The sequence below is a fragment of the Dipodomys merriami genome, unplaced genomic scaffold, assembly GCF_024711535.1.
Source record: "Dipodomys merriami isolate MVZ:Mamm:240054 unplaced genomic scaffold, mDipMer1.0.p SCAF_5, whole genome shotgun sequence".
Classification (NCBI taxonomy): Eukaryota; Metazoa; Chordata; class Mammalia; order Rodentia; family Heteromyidae; genus Dipodomys; species Dipodomys merriami.
The window spans coordinates 66,573,273-66,589,860 of NW_027206068.1; the positions used below are offsets into that span (position 1 = coordinate 66,573,273).

The window sequence follows — 16,588 nt, forward strand, 5'->3', positions numbered from 1 at the left end:
TGCTATTGGGAAACACAAGCAGGCTGTGTGGGTTCCTCTCATTCTCTGCTTATTTCTCAAAAGAGCAGCCTTCCTCCTCCTCCTCAGCTCGGGCAGATAACTGATATATGGGCTCTTGAGATTTGGCGAGACATAATACTGACTTAAGAGTTTTAATAGAATCACCAAAGTTTTGATAGGAGGATATCTTACCTTCATAAGGTCACCAGCTACGACTGCCTGTAAAATTGCTGTGAACAACAAAAGAGAGACATCTGTTAGTAGCAGACCTTCTTGTAGGGATCTTCTACAAAAGGTTGGATGAGCACAGTAGAAGGGAACCTACATGTTGGTAGGAACCAGCAAAGGAGAGACATGCCAATCTGAATCTTGATCAAACAGATAAAGAGCCGAGGTATCAATCCCTTATTCCAGAGCCTTCCTGAGCCCCTTCCTTACCCTCAACCCCAGCGCCGGTATACTAAAGACAACAGAACATTTAGAATCATATAGATTGGGTTCAAATATTAGCTTAGAAGCTGTGGAGAAGTGGATGAACCATTTAAAATCAGCCTCACTTTCCACATGGTAAAAGACAAAGGAGGTCAGATTTCCTTCTGGCCCATTTTTCAAAAACCTGATTGGTCAACTAAAAGATCCAATCATGACTACAGGTTCTTTCTCTCTCTCTCTCTCTTTCCTGTCTTCCTTCCTTCCTTCTCTATGTCTGTTTTCCTCTGTCTGTCTGTCTGTCTGTCTGAATGTCTGTCTGTCTGTCTGTCTGCCTATCTGTGTGCCAGGACTGCTATTGAACTAAGGACCTTAGCTTTTTCACTCAAGCCTGGCACTTGAGCCACAGCTCTACTTTGGCCTGTGTGTGTGTGTGTGTGTGTGTGTGTGTGTGTGTGTGTGTGTGTGTGTGTGTGTGTGTGTGTGTGTGTGTGTGTGTGTGTGTGTGTGTGTGTGTGTGTGTGTGTGTGTGTGTGTGTGTGTGTGTGGTTAATACGAGATAAGAGTCTCCTAACTGGGCTGGCTTCCAACTGAGATCCTCACATCTCAGTTTCCTGAGTAGTTAGGATTACAGGTGTAAGCCACTGGCACTGACTGGATTCTTCTTTCTTACCAGTTCCTCCTACTTGGAATGCAAGGAGTCACAATTCTTTTTACTATAAATGTTATAATGATGATACTCATTGATGCAAGTGGATATGAAGAGTATTAGAGATAGCAAAGAGGAAGCAAGTCTATTTTAATTTTGTTCTGAAGAGAATAACCATATGTGTGTCACTAAATTCATAGATGGCTATTGGGCTAAGAGCTTTGGTAACTTATACTAGTTGTGAGAAAATATAATACATTAAAGGGGAAAATATATGTCTGTCTGTAAACAATTACAGTTTCCAACGGGAGCCTTTTACTCCAGTGTGGAAATGGCGCCGTGGGTAAATTTTCATTGAGTAGTAGTCAAAAGTACAGTAAGCGAGCACCAGCTGTGGGTAAGGAGAGATGCCCAGGGCAGGGGTTGTTAAATTCACTCAGGGGCAAAGGATTGAGTATCTCCCTTAGCCAAAGCAGAAACCTTGTAAACCTATGGTGCGGAGAAGGGAAGTTTCATTGTGGAAGAAAACGGAAGCAGGAAAATGAATGGAAAACAGGAAGGGACAAAGCTATAGCAATGCTCAATTTTCATCTCCCTTCAAATTCCAGGGTAATCATTTGCATATGGCAGTCATACACACATGCATAGTTGAGCTGACTGGAAAGAAAGCAAAAAAGAGTAAAAGAAGGAGGGGAGAGATGGAAATAACTGCAGCAAGGGAACGAGTAAAATGCTAGGTGTCAAAAGAACCCAAGGAAAAAAATCATCGTCTCTTCGTTTTATAAATGTGACTCGAGTGCTTTAAGTAAATAGTCTGTCTTAGGGCAGAGAGCCAGCCATGGTCCGTTTAGCACCACAACGCAGGCCCCATGTCCACTCCAGGCATCTCTCCAGTCCCCAATAATCTCACTCTATACAGAGCTCTACTAGACTCTAAGACACAGAAAATACCATTGCTAAGACCACCTTATTGTGGAAAAACTGTTGGGAGAGGATGTAATTTCAACACCATCATTTATGAAGTGCACACATGTAATGGGTTCTTCAATCTTTCAGAGTCAACTTTCTCCTCCACAAATGAGGTTAACAATTGTACTTCTTAATGCTCTAGCAAGAACCAAAGTTTAGAAAGTGTTTCTTTTTTTTTAATCATGCTGTTTTATAGTGCTGGTGGCGAGTGGCTATAATCCTAGTTCTCACAAGGCTGAGATCTGAGGATTGTGGTTGAAAGCCAGCCCAGTCAGGAAAATCTGTGAGACTCTTATCTCCAATTCACCACCAAAAAGCAGAAAGCAGAATCTGTGGCTCAAGTGACAGAGCACCAGCCTGGACATAAAAGCTCAGGAACAGCTCCCAGGCCCTGAATTCAAGCCCTAGGACTGGCATTAAAAAATAGGATTAAACTATAATTAAGGGAGGATTTCATTGCATCTATGACTGTATGCAAGTGCATGAAAAAGATATATGAACCCTTCAGAAGGAGCCTTCCAGTAAGGATAAACTCGGCATGTGAAGTTGGACAGACATATCTCTGTTACACCGCACCTTTAGGAAGAGAAGCACTGATAAAGAGCAGCCAAAGGCAGTGCTTGAATTCTAGACATAAAACATAGTAAAGGACAGAAGGAGCAGTTGGAGAAAGTATTAGAGATCATGGCTGTTGTCTTGGCTGAGTGGGAGGAAGCTAGTAAAAGGGGAAGATGACTATTCACAATCGCCCAGAGGCCTGCAATAGATGAGTGGGTCCAAAAAATGTGGCACCTATGCACAATGAAATTTTACACAGCCATTAGAAAGAATAAAATAATGCAATTTGCAGGGAAATGGATGGAATTGAACGAATCATGTTAAGTGAAGGAAGGCAAGCTTAGAGAGACCAATGGCACATATTCTCTGATATGCAGAAATTAGATCTAAAACACACAAGGATATGACAAATTATAGGGAATTCTAAATACTCACACAGTGAGACCAAAATAGGATACTCTTAGGAGAGAAACACAAAGGCACAGTAACTAAGTGCCTTTTCATGTTTATATAAAATAATATACATATTGAAATGAACTCCAACATATAGAAACAAGAAAATTTATTTCTTTTTATTCTATATCTATCTATCTATCTATCTATCTATCTATCTATCTATCTATCTATTGGTTTTTATTTTTTGATGATTCTTCTTTACCTAATGTATGGTGTATTCAAGTGTCTATTTTCGGAAGGGCTAGGGGAGGGTACAAAACTCAAGGGAAAAAGGGTGAAAAAGTGCAGCAATGGAACTCATTGGACACTGATGAAAGTAAACGCATGGGGAGAGAGAGCAGGGAGGGTCTGGGAGCAAGTGAAGGGACAGAAGACATTGTACCAAAGGAAATGTACTCAGTACCTGACTCAGTTCATTGTAATCCCTCTGTACATCACCTCCATAATAACAAGAAAGTAAATGAACACACACACACACACACACACACACACACACACACACAGGGACAGATGAATAGAAAGAGGAATGATAGGCAAATACAGCCAGAATATTCAATGTACAAACTTAAAATGGACCTAGAAAGTTGAATAAGGCAGGTGGTTGAAAGGGGGTTGAAGGTGGTTGAAGGAGGTGTTGAAAATGATGGGAGGGGTGACTCCATCAAGAAATATACATAAATGGACATGTTAAATGGAAATCCCCTGTACAACAATGTAAAGATAATAATAATTAAAAATAAGGTCACAGGTGAAAGGGAACTTATCAGTTTGTACTTTTATACCCCAAGGTATCTTGATTCTAATAGAATATACAGTTTACAGGAAAGAAGGGGGGAAATTTTCATGAGGGAACACTCCATATAAAGCCTTGTAATACACCAAAGCAGAGAGCCTGTGTTTTAAAGACCATATGGAACCCTTTTCTCAGAATTCAAAAGCTCAGAAGCACAGAGAGAGAAATAGACAAAGAAGAAAGGAGAAAGAAATTCCACCTAAGTGAGTCTATTTAGCACAGCCCATTTCTCCACCAATCCATACACAAAAAAAAGACAGGGTTAAAAGTATTGATCAGCAGCACGGTTCACAGATTTCTTAAAAGAGGGTTGATCCAATTCATTTATAAAAAGTGGAATGATTTCTCAAAGGAAGAGCATGACCAAAAAAAAAAAAAAATAGAAGTCATAGTGCCAAGTGCACCACAGCATTTCACACTTGTAATCCTAGCTACTCAGAAGGCTGGGAAAGGAAGAATCCCAGTTGAATCTCTTTCTTTCTTTCTCTTCCTTTCTTCCTTCCTTCCTTCCTTCCTTCCTTCCTTTTCTCTCTCTCTCTCTCTCTCTCTCTCTCTCTCTCTCTCTCTCTCTCTCTCTCTCTCTCTCTCTCTCTCTCTCTCTCTCTCTCTCTCTCTCTTTGTCAGTCATTGGGCTTGAACTCAGGGCCTTGGAGCTGTCCCTGAACATTTTCATTCAAGACTAGTGCTCTATTTTGGGCCACAGTGCCACTTCCAGTTTTCTGGTGGCTAACTGGAGATAAGAGTTCCATAGACTTTCCTGTCTGGGCTGGTTTGAACTGCGATCTTCAGATCTTAGCCTCCTGAGTAGCCAGGTTAATGGGCGCGAGCCAACAGCACCTGGTGACAGATAGGTTTGGGGACCTCTCACCCACCAATAACCAATAAAAAATCTGGACATAGTGGAATGCATCTCTTATATTTACACATCAGGCCAAATGTGTAAACAAGAGCATTATGGTCTCAGTCCAAGCCCAAAGCAAGATTCTATTAAAAAAAAATAAGTAAAACATAAATAGCTGGAGGCATGGCTCAAAAGGTAGAGTCCCACTTACCAAGTGGAAGCTACTGAGTGAGTTCAGACCTCATACTGGCCTTTACCCAGAACAAAGAATAAAGAAGCCATGACGCTTAAGACCTTTATATTGTCACACCAAAGCAGATAGTAATTTCTAGTAGCTGGCTACACTCATTCACATATTCCCTTCCAGAGAGCAACCACCAAGACTGGGCACTTGACTGAAGAGTTCAAAGCAAGTCAGGGGATATACAAATGCCTTCCAGCAGGCCACTTCCATTCTGCTCGTCCCCTTGTGAAAACAGAGTTATGACCTGCTCTTAGCTTCTTTCCCCGCCCCCCAACCCCGCCCCCCTGCCCCCAGGCCCACAGCCAGAGCTTCTTTCAGCTTCTACCTTTGTTATTTATTCTTGTTGGTTTCTGACAGCCTCCCAGTGTGAAGTCCCCATGAATAGAGAGAGGATCATATAACAGAATCATAACCACAAATAATTTCCATTGTACTGGATATGGAAAGCATGAATATTTATTTTTAAGCCAAGCAATACACCCAAGGGTAGCTATTATGCAAACATTATTAGGAACAAGGCTCACTTCTCTCTCTTGATTAATGTCCTTCACTATGAACACTGTTGTTTAAGATTTCCTCTGCATAAAGACAGCCTGAAGCCATTAATATTCAACCCCTGATTATGAACTTCTGAAAGATCAAGCTGAAAGCAAATAATGACCTGTTATGATTGCAGTATTATTCTTTATTTTGTAAGCTCTGAGCCTTCCTTTATGGCCTTTTCAAAACTCCTTCACACAAAATAAATAAATAAATAAAAATGCAAAATAAATAAATAAATGCAAAATAAAACAATGCTTTAAATTTCCCAAAGTGAGGGAAGTCAGATTGTTACTGGGCCATATAAAGGTTGAGTAAAAGAAGAATAAATTCCTGGAAAGTAAACGGTATAAACATATGCAGTTAGACAGGAATGGGACAGGATAGAGAACTGAGAAATGTGCCACTTTGAGAGGTTACAAGTTGAATCAGCCTGCAGGAAATGGCTTACATTTCCTTCTGTGGCTAAGTTTTTATATAAACATCTGTCCCTTATGTATCCCAAGACAGAAAGCAGGGACTGCCAAAAAGGAATTGTCTTCCTCTCATGGCTCATCATTGTTAAGCCTCACCTACCTAAAGGTCTGGATAGGTTCACCTCCTTATAAAAGGAAGAGATGCCTTCTCTCATATAGAATCTGGGAAGGGGAGAAGACAAGGGCAATGATTTGGAGGTTTATGACCTCCCATGGGCTATTTAGAGGTGGGGCCTTTGAGAAGCCATTGAGCTCCGAGGTCTCCACCTTCAATGACAGAGATCAATGCCCTTAGGAAGCTGCCTGTCCCATCCATCTTTTCAGCTATAGAAGGGCACCAGAGAAATTATCCCTCCTGGTTTTTCCTGCAGCAGAACTAAGCAGAAGGCACCATCTTGGAAAGAGAAGAAACATTCACTAGGTATCAGATCTGCTGGCCCCTTGATCTTGGACTTCCAGAAACTCAAGAAATAAGCTTCCATCCTTTATACATCATCGCATCTACAGTATGTTGTTCTGACAGCAGGAAGGGATTAAGAGCTCTATTTACGCCGCTCATGCCAGGCCCTGTGCAAGGCAGTGGGGACAAACAATACACAAAATAGGATGGAAAATAGTATACAAAACAACATGCAAAACACACTTCCTTCTTCCATGGAAAGTACAACACAAGATGGGGCTTTATAAGCAGGAAGGGATATGTTGCAATTAAATCTGGATTCAAATCATCTGGATTTAAGTGAGAGGACAAATTAGCTAGCTATGACCCTGGGCAATGTGGTTTACCAAGATTCAGATGACTCTTGATAACTTGAAGATTAACACTAGTCCCTTTGGAGCTCTGTTTTACAGAAAAACCCAATCTACAGTTGAATACCAGGTACTGAGGCTTCTAACCTGGCCATTTTGGATTAAGGGTAATTATTGTCTTAGAATGTGAAGCATCATTATTCTAAGAGAATAGTTTAAAGCTGTGATGATTCACTTGCTAAAAAAATACTTAGGAATAAAAAAATACACAGAACCTGGTAAGGACACATACAAAATATGTCACAAATTTTAATAAATACATTAAAATAATGACATTATATACACAAAATAGAATAAAATCCAGTGCAATTATGCTTATTTTTATAAGAATAATCTTTCAGATCCAGTTTTTAATCTTTGAAGTAATAATCTCTTACCAAAGCCATTATTGTGCCCTGCAGCCAGGCTCCAGTGGCTGGTAGCTCATGCCTGTAATCCTAGCGACTCAGGAGGGTGAGAGCTAACAATCCCAGTTCAGAGCCACACTAGGCAGCTCTATAAGACTTTTACCTCCAATTAACTACCAAAAATCTGGAAATGGAGCTCTGGTTTCAGTGGTAAAGCACTAGTCTTAAGCATAAAAGTTCCAGCACAGTGCTCAAACCCTGAGTTCAAGCTCAGGACTGGCACTAAAATAAATAAGTAAATAAATAATATATAAATAAAAATGTAAAATAAAATGTACAATAAGATGTACAATATTAAAGATATCAACTTATAGTGGTCTGGTTTTAATATACTTTTGATATGTTTTAAGATTTAATAAAGGAAATAAAAGTCATGTAAAGCATTTAAACAAGACAGATGTCATAGATTAAAATGTTTTTGAAAATATGGCTAAGACCTCTGTCTAATGCACAAAAGTAAGAACCTAAAGTATCAGACAAAGAATGATGTGTGGAGTCCCAGGGAATGAATTAGTCTTACTCATTGAGAACCATAAACCTAGCTAGATTTGGCAAGTTCTGCCTCTTTTACAGGGACAAAACTGGAATTTATCTCCTAGTAGTAGTTACATTCCACACCCATCTTTGGCAATAGTCTAACATCCTCATGCCATGGGTGTGAGAAGGGAGCGTTAGCATGCCAACTGCCCCTTTGGGGTGACATGTAACTAGCAATGGAATAAGCAACACAATTTTTCCCCAAGCCCTCACTCTCCCAAGGCTACAATAAGCTGCTTCTCCCTTTATTTTACTTAAAGCGAGATGGCCAGAAATATGTATCAAATAACCTTTCAACAGAATTTCTTGAGGGCTGGGTGGTGTGAATCATGCCTGTAATCTCAGCTATACAGGAGACATAGGTAGGAAGATTGCTGTTGGAAACCAGTCTCAGGTAAATAGTGATACCCTATGAGAAAAATAACTGGAGCAAAAATGATTAGGGATATGGCTCAAATGTACGGTACCTGCCTAGCAAGAACAGGGCACTGAGTTGAAACCCCAATACCCCTGGGGAAAATAAGAATCTCGTAATTACACAACATACAGAATAAAATGAATTCTACTTGCAGTTTGAAGCTCCAGCTGTCTTGGTGCCAATGGAAATGAAAAAGTGACTATAGCAAAGATAAATATTCTATCACAATTCTCTTGATCTAATGACCACAGTCATCATACTCTTCCTTTACTGAATCAATGTTATTTCCTGTTCAGCCACCAGACAGCTTGTACCATCTGCTTGCCCAAAGCTGACTCCTTGATACACATTTCTCAACACAGATCACCCTGTATTTACCTTATCAGACATGTTCTATCCAATTCCTCTACTTGTAAATAGCCAGGCATGGCCACAGGACCAACACACTATGCAGGGTTCACTCACAGAAATAGAATTTAGTACAATCACCCAACATAGCTAAGGTAATCGAACACTGAGTGGTAGGGAGAGTCACGGTGAATTATGCTAATGAGGTGTAAATGGGAAGCAGCTCAAGAAAATGACTGTAATTAATATTATTTTACATAGACATGCTGAACAAATCCAAGATGAGGTGAGAAAAAGCAGAAATTAGATATTTCTCAAGCTCTCTGCATTTCAATCGGGGCCTAAGGGACTTTTTTGACAATCAGGGATAAGACAGATGACAAGTAATTTCTTCCAATAAAAGCTAAGATGCTGGAGTTTTTTAAAAACATACTCCATTAGGAGAGATTCATGACTGTTCTTGTAATGACACGCATATCTGTATCAATTCTCTCTTACGGCACAGCAAGCCAGGTCAACACAGTGTCTTCTTAGCATACAACAATTCCTTATTTTGCTGAAAAATACACATTTGGGGACAGCTTCTGCCCTGATGAGAACTAAGACCCAGTTTCAATGTGACCAGACACATGGCTGGTACATGGGCACCGGCATGAGCTGCTAGCCCTTATTCTTGTCTTGGGGCTGCCCACAGGCTCCTAGGTCTTTTTTTGGTGGGGAGGGGGGGAATGGTGGCTGGTGTCTCAAAGCAACCATCCCAAAGCAGGCCAGGGGAGGTTGCCCACCGTGCCTGGCAAAGCACGAAGCACTGGTCCCACAAAGTCCCAAGGCTGCCCCTTGTCAGGGGTGAGGGCTCAGACTCACTGGACCGGGTCATCTTATGAGCTGGGTGAGTAAGAAGAAGATAATGCTGACTGTTCTTGGAAAGTACAAATGGTCACATCTTGCCTTTCTTCTTCTTGCTCCAAGAAAGCATCCTTCACATACACAACTGTCACAATTGTTAACACTTAACCTGCTAACACATGACACAAAACATACAATATTGTATGTTTCATACAGAACAGGAGGCAAAGGCCATGGATCTGTGCCATTCCCAACACTCAGTAAAAGTTTGCAGGGTACACTCTGACTCAAAACAACCCCAATGCAAGTGCAAGGTATGTTGTCCTTTCCAAAAGCAGGGACACATTCCATCCCTTCAGAACACTTAGCTACAGGTGACCTCGTCCAGTACATCCAAGTCCTCTCTCATTGATTGCAGGAAACCATGTGTTCAGGAAATTTTTCAGCAAAATAAGTAATTGTTGTGTGCTAAGAAGACACTGTGTTGACCTGGCTTGCTATGCCGTAAGAGAGAATTGATACAGATATGCGTGTCATTACAAGAACAGTCATGAATCTCTCCTAATGGAGTATGTTTTTAAAAAACTCCAGCATCTTAGCTTTTATTGGAAGAAATTACTTGTCATCTGTTTTATCCCTGATTGTCAAAAAAGTCCCTTAGGCTCCGATTGAAATGCAGAGAGCTTGAGAAATATCTAATTTCTGCTTTTTCTCACCTCATCTTGGATTTGTTCAGCATGTCTATGTAAAATAATATTAATTACAGTCATTTTCTTGAGCTGCTTCCCATTTACACCTCATTAGCATAATTCACCATGACTCTCCCTACCACTCAGTGTTCGATTACCTTAGCTATATCTGTGAGTGAATCCTGCATAGTGTGTTGGTCCTGTGGCCATGCCTGGCTGTTTACAAGTAGAGGAATTGAATAGAACATGTCTGATAAGGTAAATACAGGATGATCTGTGTTGAGAAATGTGTATCAGCAAAGCAAGGTTTGGGCAGCAGATGGTACAAGCTGCATGGTGGCTGAATAGGAAATAATATTGACTCAGTAAAGGAAAGGTGTGAGCACTCTGGTCACTAGATCAAGCGAATTGTGATATAATGTTTTCTTGGATATATTCATTATTCTATATTTTCATTGGCATCAGAAAGGTTAAGGATTAAAACAGTTTAATTTACTCCACTTTGCATGTCATAACTTCATGAAACTTGGGGAGATTATTTGGTCATGTATTGGTTAAATTAGACATATCTGATTTGTGCTCCTTTTGGACTATGCTAGGTAATCACATGAGAAAAGAAGCTCTCTATTTTTATCTTCCAATCATACTTGGACTCACTGGAAACCAGTGAACTATTCCTCATACTTTCATTGGAAGTAAGTATATTCTCCTCCCTCTGAATACTAGGTTGATTTCCACTGAAAAAGTATGGAATGTAGGGTGAAGATCACACATCTTACATGGTATATTCTTCATCTATCATGGATTGTAAGCCATCAGTGGCATTGGAAACCCATTAAATGCCCAAGCAGTCTTTATATTCAAACATCTCCTGTGCCAAATCCATTTTACAGTGTGTAGCTATAGATGGGAGATCTAAATGGATTTCGTTCTCTCTAATGACAGAGTTTAATCCTCAAATTCAATTAGTTCCTGCTAATTGTACACATGGATGTATATGGGTTCTTTCCATCTGCCATTGCAATCCTTTTGAAGTCCCTATTAGCATGGAAGAGGTTCTCTGTTTGGAGAAACAACAAACATTCCCCAGCTAATGTTGCCTCCTGGCAGCAAACCTCTACCTCACTGCCAGAGGAGCATGATGGCTCCCTTCAGAAGCCCTCAGTTCCACTTCTTTTATTCACCACTGGAATTGGCTATAAACAGCAGCACAAAGACCAGCTGTCTCTCTGGAGCATCCGGTTTGTTTATCTGTTGTGGTGAAATTGTAAGTTGTTTCACATGTTTCAGTTCCATCTCTGCAATTAAGCCACAAGCACGGGGACCATGGTGTATTTGTTGTTGTTGGTGGTGGTGGTAGTGGTGGTGGTGGTGGTGGTCATGGGATTTGAACTCTGAGCCTGGGCGCTGTCCCTCAGCTCTTCAGCTCTACCACTTGAGTCACAGCACCACTTCTGGTTTTCGGGTGGTTTATGGAGATAAGAGTCTCAAGGACTTTGCTGCCCTGGCTGGCTTTGAACCGTGATCCTCAGATCTCAGACTCCTGAGTAGCTAGGATTACAGGATTACACGTGTGAGCCACTGGTGCCGAGTAGTTTTTTTGTTTTTAAAATTCTCTTTATTTCAACCATACTACATATTTCTCTGAAAAAAAATTCTACAGTACAGGAAATGCAGAAGGTGCTGAATAGGTACTGATTCCCATGGCCTGCTGATTCGGCTGGCTCACTTTGCAACTGAGAAAGATATGATAGAGAGTAGAAGAAAGCTCACTTTACTGGCCTTTGCCATACTTGGAAATCATTTCTGGGTTTCCAAAGAGTCAAAAATCTTGGGACTCTAATGGCTTTTTTTTTTAAAGATGCCTGCAAGACCAAAAATGTTGATATTCTAAATCAAAGAAGAGCCTAGCCTTATGTTAAATAATAATGCATACTATTTCCTTAGAGCATTGGTAGCAGCATCAAGTTCACTGGACCAAGGTCAAGTTCATGTGCTTTGAATGTCGGTTTAGTAAAAACAAGTTCACAGGCTAAGGGGCCAATGGAGACACAGACACAGACACAGACACAGACACACAGACACAGACACAGACACACACACACACACACACACACACACACAGGTCCATTGTTACAAGTATATGACTCTCAGCCAGCCATGTAAAGTATGTGTCAGCAATCACAAGGGGCCAGCAGTTATTAAAAATGTTCACTGGTCAACTTCCACAACTCAATATTAAAACTTTCTTTAGTGATAAATTAATATCATCATATTTGGATGCAGTGTGGGTTAATATTAAATATTAAATATTAAATATTAAAAATGGGTTAATATTTTAAATATAATACCAGTATCTAAGGTGATATCCAACTATTCCCTTAAAACTAGAAAAACATATTCATTTTAACATCAATATTATAGAAAGTGTTAACTGTTCAATAAATATTTTTTGAACAAATAGTGAGGATTTCTCATATTTGTAAACGGTTTTTAATCTGATTATACCTTACTAAATTCATGAACCCAAAGTAATTATAGCACATAATAATATTCTTTTTCCCTTTTTAACATTTGAATAATTTCTTAAAATGCTTTAACAGATTGCAAACTAAGCAATGTAAGAGATTAAAGAGGACTTCTAGTATTCTCTGAAGGGCCTTTATCCCTGGAATATTGACAAAATTTCATTTGCACTGACTAACTTTGTTTATTTTGGCTTGTCTGACATTCAGCTAATGAATGTGCACTCCTGAGTAGGGAAAGAGGAATGAGAGAACGAGGAAATACGGTTCTAGTTGGCCTTGCAGAGAAGAGTCAGGACTGGTGTCTCACCGAGGAGGAGACACTCTTGACATTTATGGCGAAGTCAAGAGATGAGCTTGGGGGTTTCTGCTTTATCTCTTCCCTCAATCTCCTCTCCTGCTTGGTCTCCTTGAATTCATTTGATGGGTTTTTAGCAGTGTCCTTCAAACCTCTCAAAGGAACTCAAGTTGAAAAAGTGTGCACATATTTCATTCAGTGCTCGTTGCAAGCAGATCTGATGTGGCCTGAAAGTGATGGATGGTTATTGGCTTTGACCAAACTTCAGGATTGCAAGGGGAATGTTGTTTAAGGCCAGGATCCAAGTAAGACGAATGCGTAGTCAAGTTCAAGCAGATTATAGGTTTATGGGTCTTCTGGTTATCATAACACACATTAAGTACCTTATCACTACCTAGCAGAAGCTGGACACTCCGGGAGAGGAAGGCTTTTTTTTTTTTTTTTAAACTGAGAAGAACAGAGTTAGCCCAAACATTTCTCACTGGAAAAAAAGTAAAGAAGGAGTCAATATAGCAAAGGTCACCTTCAGGAACCCACATAAATAGAATTCATATACAGCAGAAATGGGCAGTTTTTTAAGGAAAGATTTCTAGAAGATAGCCTCAGTGATTAGCATAAAGGTAGACATGATAGCTAGAGTTTGCAAGCAAGTTATACTAAAATACCAATTTTAAAATCTGATAAATATCATGGAAAATATGGTAGCTATTGATTGGAAAGATAGAAAAGTGAAACTAAGTCTTAACTTACACTGCAAAAGCATGCTAAATTGACTAAGCAATGTCATACTTTAGAAGCAAGAGTGTAAACAGTTCTGCACATGCTCAAAAGGTAAAATACCAACTAGGATTCAGTGTGTTAGTATGTCCCCAATGAAGACATAAAGGCTAACATGGAATAAGGCAAGGATGGGGACCTGGGCTAAGAGAGACTTAGGAACGAGGCTCTCTTTCTCCAGTAGGGTACTACTCTGCCTCCAAAATCTGGCTGTGGAGATTATCAAATTGTGCCATGGTGGTGGTGACATCAGGTCCTTCTAACCCAGCATTTCCCTGATTGGTCAAGATGGCTGCAGTTTCCATCTCTATATGCTACAGGTATCTGTCTGTGATGAAGAAAGCATAGAACATTGATTTGCTCTTCTGGAAAAAGGAATAGTCATAAGAATGAGCTGCCCCTAAATACTATGCAGAATGAATCTAGCCAATGGAGAGGCATTATATGATGCTAGAAAGCATCACCTGTGTACCCAAAATGTACCCAGAAAATGAAGACTCATGTAAGAAGTTTGGGGAAGGCTTGAAATGATGTCATGATATTGTAAGAGGGCTAGACTGAGAAATGTTTCCCCAGATCTATCCAGAATAACACAGACTAGAGTAGTTACAACAGCAGCCTGGGAAAACAAAAACACAGGCAGAAAAGATGGCTTCTAAAGTACTGGGATATTTAGGTGAAAGTAAGACATCTAGGAATGACCGTCTAGGGTTTAAGTGGAAAAGAGGCAATGTACTATACCTACTTTGTAACTGGGAATCATGACAGGACAAGAAAATAGCTACAAAGCATTTCTTTACAAAAGGGCGTTATCCAGATGGAAAGAAAATAAGCTTTATAGGAGACTGGAGAAAATTTCTTAATGTGTATTAGGATTACTAGCCATGTAAAAAGAAAACAACAGGCAAATGGACTAACAATTATCATCAGATAAAGATCATACAACAGTAATCCTCACTGTGCCAATGTGGTTCCTTGGTCACATTGGGGATTATTATAACTCACTTAGGTTATATTATAGAGTTCTTAGATCAGCATAGTAAGCTTTAAAAAGTAGCCATACTTCAGCCAGGACCTGGTGGCTCATGCTTGTTACCCCAGCTACTCAGGTGACTGAGACCTGAGAATTGCAGTTTGAAGCCAGCCTAGGAAAGAAAGTCCTTGAGACCCTTTTCTCCAATAATTACCAAAAAAAAAAGCCATAAGTAGAACTGTGGTTCAAGTGGTATATCACTAGCATTCAGCACAAAAACCTAGGGACAGTGCCCAGGCTCTGAGTTCAACCTCAGGATAGGCACATACACACACACACACAAAAGTAGCCTTACTTCAATTCTGCATTTTTGCTATTATGAATGGATTCCCCAGATACCAAGAGTCAAGGATTCCTCCTTTTCTTTTAAAACAGTATAGTGACCTACCACAACGGGAATAAATTCTTCTATAAATTGGTTTGTTGGCAGCTATCATCCTGTTTGACATTCTCTTTCTTCCACTTAAACCCAAACCAAGTAAGCTTTCCTTCCTCAAAACCTTCCCTTATTTCTTCCATGGTCTTATTTTTCAATATTTTTTTTCAGTACTTTTACTTACTAGTTTCTGAGCTCCCAAGGCAATCTAAAGCCATGTTGTAGGTAAGTCTTACCAAAGAGAATTCCCTCCTGTAACTACACTTCCATTCAAGCCTTCATACACAGATAATTATCACTAGCAAAGAATTTCAAAGAAACCTAAAGGATGAAAAGGATTTTTGGGTTACAATTAATAATGAGATTCAATAAAGGGAAATAAAGAAGGAGTAGTAAGATCAAGACATACATAAAATATTATAGCCAGACTCTGGGAAATCCAAGGGTGCTTTTTGTGTTCCATTTTGTTTTGCTTTGCTGGTTTTGTTCTTTAATCAGCAATGGATTATCTTCTTTCTTGCGATCTGTACAAGAAGAATAACCAACAGGAAACATGCTTTCCTTTCTATTCATTTTTTTTCATCCAGCCTTGTGGGAGCACCCACCGAGGGTACTGTAAAAGGCCATCTTTTCAGCACATCGGTCACTGAATCTCTTTTGAAAAGGACCAAGGTTGACCTATCTGCTTCAACAGGAAACAGTATTAATTGAGGCCACAATGGGATTCAAAAATGTGTACTGGAAGTTTCTGTTTGCCAACACTACATAGTGCATCAAATTTAACAGGCAGAGTTGAATAGAGATACTCAATTATGTGCCAGAGCACAGAACTGCACAGAATACAGCAATGTTTCTATTCAGACAGGGCTTATAATTAATTAAGAAAGGCAACACCACTACAGAGGGGAAAATTTTTGGAGTACATTGAAAAAGAAAGAGAGGGGGGGGGGAAGAGAGCGAGAGAGGGAAAGAAAAGAAAGAAAGGAAGGAAGGAAAGAAAGGAAAGAAAGAAAAAGAGTAGATCAATAAGGAAGGAGAAGTCATTGGCATTTGAGATGTCAGGAAAATTCATCATTTTTGTCCTGAGAATCTATGGAGGTGGTTCCAAGACACAAAATTAATGAGTCCTGAAGAAGGATCTGAATGAAAAATTATGAAGGTAGCTGTAAGAGGGAGAATAGAAGGTGGTATCAGCCACATGGATAAGCAAGTACAAGACAGATGAGGGCCAGAGAGGGGCTTGTAATCAGGGGAGCAGAAATAATGTACTAAAGCAACACGAGCTAAACCATGGTGGGAATAAGCTTCAAAAGGGAGCAACAAAATGTTTCAATATAATTAGAAAGCCAACGGGGGAGTGTATAGTAAGAACCTGCATATGTGGAGCTAAAAAAATACTCTAGAAAACCTTGCATCAGATAATCTAAAGTCATTGCAAAATGAAACACTGTTATGGCCAATATTGTCAGCTTTTCCTAGCCAGGCAATTTTTAAAAAAATACAGATGTTTCCTTCTTCATTACTAGCTAGCTTGACTCATCACATTCTACTAATAAATGTCTTACACAA

The 16,588-nt window shown here is 39.8% G+C and overlaps 1 protein-coding gene across 1 annotated transcript in view; it reads right to left on the minus strand.

Annotated features, from left to right (window-relative positions):
- Window positions 1–16,588, minus strand: part of Dgki (diacylglycerol kinase iota) — a 434,705-nt gene that overhangs the window by 29,321 nt on the left and 388,796 nt on the right. The window contains 1 exon segment of the mRNA XM_069996861.1: window positions 193–230. Within this exon segment, the coding sequence (XP_069852962.1) occupies window positions 193–230 (38 nt within the window).